We start from the raw sequence: 6000 nt of genomic DNA, 5'->3' as shown, positions 1-6000 counted from the left end.
GTGAAGAAAGAGGGTGGAGAGAGAAAAGAGAACTTGTGTGGGCCTGGCTCATCTCTCAGGTTCTGACAAGGCTACTTACCTGGAGGTTGGAAAAAACAAAAACAGGATAAAATAAATAAATAAGTAATATCTGCCACATACACACAACTGTACCCCTGAAGCTCATTAGACAAACACACTCCCCGTATCTCATTCCTAGTTCTACCATACCAACCAAGACAAATGTCTCACCCTTGGTACAAAGCGCAGTTACACCAGACCAGACAAATATAGCATGGGGGTATAATCTTTCTGAATCACCTGGAAAGTCAAGAAGATAAAAACGGTGCCCTTCTTTATAGCTGCAATGCTGGTGCCTTGTAAGGTACTAGGTTGGCCTCTTTCAGCATGTTTACTTGCAGCCAAGTACAAATTAACCTCCCAAGATCAACAATAAACCTAATTAGAGATGTGTTCTGCAGCACACATCTCTAAACACAGATCACAGCTTGTTGAGAGATGAATCTCCATCTGTCTGGCTGCACACTGGGAGGAGGAAAGACTCTGAGAAGATCAGTCCCAAGATTCGCAAAAAAGAGCTTTGTGTGTTTCTATGTGTGTGTGCACACAGGGAGAGAGTGAGAGAGGCCCTTGTGGCCACGGGGTTACTTCCCCATGTCAGCCTTTATTTTATGATGTCATGCTGCAGCAGGGAAGTGGGACATGGCACACGCAGGGAGAACATGCCGTTGGATTTGAGTATGTTTTGGGAGGAGTGTAACGCTAAGGGGCTAGGACAGGAACAGCGCTGTCCTGCCATTTGACACTCACTCCTGGGACTCAGTCAGCCAGCCAGACAAAGAGGAACACATGGGTGTGGAAACAGGACAGTCAATACATCTCACAAAGTCAAGTGCACACACATAGTTTATTTTTCCCACATTTGCTATACTAAAATAAAATATGCTCACATCTATTTATTGATAATTTTAAACTCAAATTGCCTCTAACAGAATCAGGCACAATGCTTGTTTTTCTGACTGTCTACAAGAGATGAAATCCACAGAAAATGTTTCCCTGGTTATCGCATTAAATCCTTCAGTAAATCAGTAAATAATAAACAAATTACTGAATTTCTACGCTGTCTTTCCTTGTCCTCCAACTTGGGCAGGAATATTTGTAGTCACGGGAGATTATAAGGTCTGAAAAATGATTAAAATTTTTCTGGATATGTATTTTCCGACTCTAGTAATTTCCCTAAGCTGCTGTTGGACATGACGGCATTATCACTTTGCTTTTGACACTGTGCAAGATAAAGTAGTGGGGACACCAAGGTCCAAAAATGTTGCTTTTATAGGTAGGAGCTGTCCCATTCATCATGTGCTAACACCTAGCTCTCTGTAATCCCTGTCCATAAGTCAGTGTGGGGCAGGTATCTTCTGCCCTGCAACAAAGTAAACTGAGGATGTAAATTTAGAGATTTGGAAAAACAAAAAGAAAAAGGGTTCATAAAGAAATATTTCAATACTTCTGATGTGTGAATAAGTAAATGCATAAAGACATAAATGCACAACAAAAAGACAAAGTATCTTTCAGAAATCAGTTTATATGACAAAGTGGTTATTATTTAGTATCATATTCCATTACATATTCCAATGAAGGACAGTGTGCATAACCATTTTGTTTTTTCATGTTCTTAAGGATACAAATAAACTTAATGTTACAAATATAAATGTTTAAGACAATAAAACACACTCAATGACAACAAGGAGGGTAGGCAGGGATATGGCAGCTTACACATGGTGGTCGGACAGGGTTTGTCAACAGTTATGAGCGTTGTTTGTTGATTCAGCCACAATTGGTCTTCCACGAATCAATAGTAAGCTCTAACAAAGTAGGAAAGAACTGGATATGTGGCAGCTGGAACTATTTACCAAAAGAAATACTTTGCACATAGTTCACTCTGTTAGTGGCAATGGTGTATTCAAACATCTCAAACAACTCTTCCTCTGCCTGAGCAGAATATCTTGTGAGGTAAAGTGCTCAGTCAGTGAGTTTTATTCTACATTGCAAATTTTTCTTTTAATTAAAGCGCTTGCCACCAATTGACACCAAAAGGGCCACTTTGCAGTTTTTGATAAATCTTTCATACCCCTGCCTCCTCATTCTTACAATTACCATGAGCACAAGTCATATCATCGGTTCAGGTTTGTTAGTTACAAGCTAAAAGACAATGGGATGATCGGCCCAAACGCATAGAGGCCTGTTTTTCACACTAAAATGATGGAACAGTTCAGGTTCTTTTACTGAGACTCTCCTGCTATTTTCTATAAAAACACGTAATTCTGATTATCCTAAAAGATGGGATGGGGGAGAAATACAACAATCGCTTACAGAGAAGATGAGGGATGTTGTCATTGTAGAAGTTTCTCTTATAATTCAAAGTTGTCTGCGCTGTAGCTGCTTTTACTACAACAAATTATTTTAACTTTCATGTTTTTAGGCACTGCTTTCCAGCCATTTCATCTATTGAATGGCAAAAAACAAACCTAAAGTTTTATGATGCTTTTTTCCTATTAAGTGTTCATAGTGATCACTGTTGCAGGAAAGAAGCATGATCTTCTACAATGGCTAACACCGTAGCTCATTGCGTTCTACAATGGCATCATGACAAAAGTTCTTTTTTAACTCCAAATAAATTACATCTTATAAAAGATGTTTTAGATAAGAAATACCACATGACTATCATTTTGTAATTACATCAAAACCTCCTACTTTGAATGACTTACTTAATGTATTAATTGTATCAATGTTTATTAAACAATGGCTAAAATAAAAATTTAAAAAAATCTAGCTTTTAATGTCTGTACAATCTTTGTCACTTTGAAAAAAAGAGACCGGTATTCCCTTTGACACACAAAACAAAATTAAAAACAGGAATGTTCCATCATTGTATGGTGAGAGCTGTTTTTTCCACACAAAAAAAGTTGGCACGTTATTCATAAAGAAATAAACACTGTAATTGCTAACCACATACCACTGGTTGTTGTGTACAGTATCCATTCAGAAGGTGAAAAAACACCAAATGTCACAGCAGACATTGGTGGAGAAAAAAAAAGGATCTTATTCAATACTTTAAACTGCACAGGTGTGGTGGTGTTTAGGACAAAGGGCGAGTTGCGATTAGAAAAAGGAAATCACTGCCTTTCATGGCACATCTCTATCTCTGCTGTATACAACACATCCTTAAAACTCCTATCTATGCAGAATCCCTTATGCGGAAACCTCATTCTCTATGCCTTCTCTGTGTGACTGCTCGAACCTTATATTCAGAGAAGAATTATTGTCTTCTTAAATATGCAGACTTCTCTGAGCATTGTGGATGCACCTTGAGCCGAGATGATGTGTAAAATTGCATTTTTAGAAGCATGCAGGCTCGAAGAGGAAGCATCATGAAACAGACACATCACAAGCAGCACTGGCAGACTGTTTAAATGAAAAATCTCCATAGCCCAGGAGTCAAGCACACTGAATCCTATTTTGCCTGGGTTCCTGTTCCGATTACTGAGCTGGCATGGTGCACACACATAAACACACAGACACACAAAGCCTAAAGCAGAGTTATGGTACTACTAAAGTAATTCGTGTTTTGGTAAAAGGGTCACTTATGCCATTAGTGCTGGGGAATTGGAGGGCATTTGGAGACTCACTTGCTAAGACAAGCATCATCTTGTCGTCCGTGCTCCTTAGTCGATTATTCTGGTCGTGCCCACTCTCCATGTGGATTCAATGGTTGTTTTTAGTAGCATCTGCTTACATTTTAGGGCAGTGAGGGGACAGGGCTGCCCTAGGCATGAATATATGAATAAATAGCTCATATGAAGAAGCTGTGTGACAGCGGGGCCTTACAGAGGAACAAAGCTTACAGCAAAATTTCAAGTATTTTGTACACGAACACCAAGCATCAGGTGTTTGTTTTGATGCTGAAAGCTTCATCAGCTAGGAGATGTTACTGAAAACAGATGTAAAGTATTTAGTTATGACTACACAGATCCCACCAGGAAACAGGGCCTTTCATGGAGCATTACAGTTTGTAGTCCTAAAACCCTTTTTAGCCATGTTTGGGCCATGGATTCCCTCAACAGATTTGTAGTGCTTTTTTCCCCAAAGGTTTTTTTTATGTATGAATAAAATACTTCATGTGGTTTATATAAGTCTAAAAACATTTCACATTTAGTTCTACAATAAAAATGTATCCATTGAAATCTCAGCTGTGATTTTTAAGCAGCTTAGCCCTGTTTATATTAATTACACATCTGTTCAAAATGGTAAAATGTTGTCTTGTTGAAGAAAATGTGCTCATATGACAGTGTATGTCTTGGTTTTCCAACAGAGCTTATTTTTATTTATTATTTATTTATTATTATTTATTTATGTATTTTTGAAAACGGAAAAAAATCGATTGAAAAACTGCTGTGGGAATTCTCAGTGGAGCGAACTTTTCACTGCTGGTGAAAAAAATTGAAACACAGATAGAAATACATTGATTATACAACAGTATTGTCATGTTTTTAATATCAAACTCCCCCCACTGAAAACCTGTGTGACTGCAGGAAAGGTCAAAGGGTCATGTTAGCTCCTCTAGGCAGTTATATGCATTTAGAAATGTGTCAGTCTCTGATGTTAACAGCAAAAGCAACCTTGTGACAAAGATCAGCACCCGAAGGCATTGGTTAGATATTACACAACTAAAAATAAAATGCATCTTGTCAAAAAGGAGATTACAGTTTCAAGATCCATGAGTCACATGCTCTGAAATATCGGCACACACGGGCCAGCTGTTGTGGCTTTGTGGGATATGTAATGAAGTTAAATGATTCATGTGGACTCTGTACATTTATTAGTAAAAATAGTCTTGATGTTGGTTGAAGGAGGGATTGACAGTTTTAAGCAACCTCTTCCATTAAGAGTTCAGTGACTTGTTGGAGAAAACGTCAGCAGGTTATAGGCTTGCCAGCATCGGTGTTAAATCCCCATCTTCCATTTAAAGGACAGTTGGCCTGCTGCCCCTTCGTTGAATGTACTGTGTGTGGTATGTTTTTCAGGATGATGATCATACACTATGATGCAGTCCTTCTTGGCAGAATGTCTATTTTCAACACACTGCATGTTTTAACTGTAAACTGTAGTATTTTGATTAAAGAAGGATTAGTAGAAGGCTTTGACTTGCCAGAATCAAAATTCCAAGCAATGAAAACCGCAGTAGCCTTAAAGATGTGATTTTTTTCTTTTTATCAATCAAACCATCTAGAGAGGACATTTAGAGTGATGAGAAATATTGAATAAATATGTAAGGCATCAGAAGAACTGCATGAAAATTAAATGTCTGTGTGTGATGTACTGTAGATTCTTTAGCTCTGTGGCTTCTTTATTCATTTTTGTTCCATAGTTTGGTGCTGTGTGTGTGTGTGTGTGTGGAGGGCTGGTCTCTCCCTCCTTCAGATGTCCTCCAGGTCTCCAGCTCGCAGGCCTCTTTGGCACTTATCTAGCGTCTTGTGGTAGGCGCGGGTGATCATCGAGCTTGGTGATTTGTGTTGTGGCGTGAACGAGACCTTTCCAGGACTGCGCGGCGGTTGTCTGTTCAGAAAAAAGAAACAACGAAGAATGAGAAACAGAGAGTTAGACTGAGAAAGAACAAGAAAGTGTTGTTACATTGATCCATACTGGCACGCAGGAGCTCAACTAAATGAAAGACTGTATAGAGAAACTAAAGTAGGCAGAGAAAAGAGAGTGAGAGGAGAGAAGAAACAACATGAAGCAAATCCAGGCTGATTGAGAGTTGAGCAGCAGGGGAGGACGGAGAAACAGAAGTAGCTGCTGGAGTTGAGGTACTTGTGTCTGGTGTCATAGTAACTCCATTCAGCTCCTGATCCAGGCTTCCTTCCACTCAAGAGCCCCTCAACTATTCTCACATCAGATGCAGCATATGCACAGAAGACAAAGTAAATGCACGCATGCAGG

The 6000-nt window shown here is 39.1% G+C and overlaps 1 protein-coding gene across 1 annotated transcript in view; it reads right to left on the bottom strand.

Moving 5' to 3' along the window:
* Positions 1 to 1565: 1565 nt before the first annotated feature.
* diaph2 (diaphanous-related formin 2) overlaps positions 1566 to 6000 on the bottom strand; it is a 372579-nt gene continuing 368144 nt past the window's right edge. The window contains exon 30 of the mRNA XM_044206253.1: positions 1566 to 5616. Within this exon, the coding sequence (XP_044062188.1) occupies positions 5552 to 5616 (65 nt within the window). The 3' untranslated portion in view covers positions 1566 to 5551. The remainder of the gene's footprint in view (positions 5617 to 6000) is intronic.

This window comes from Siniperca chuatsi, linkage group LG8 (assembly GCF_020085105.1).
Source record: "Siniperca chuatsi isolate FFG_IHB_CAS linkage group LG8, ASM2008510v1, whole genome shotgun sequence".
In the NCBI taxonomy this organism is placed as follows: Eukaryota; Metazoa; Chordata; class Actinopteri; order Centrarchiformes; family Sinipercidae; genus Siniperca; species Siniperca chuatsi.
The sequence above is the reverse complement of the archived record's forward strand: the minus strand, read 5'-3'. Positions and strand labels throughout refer to the sequence as shown.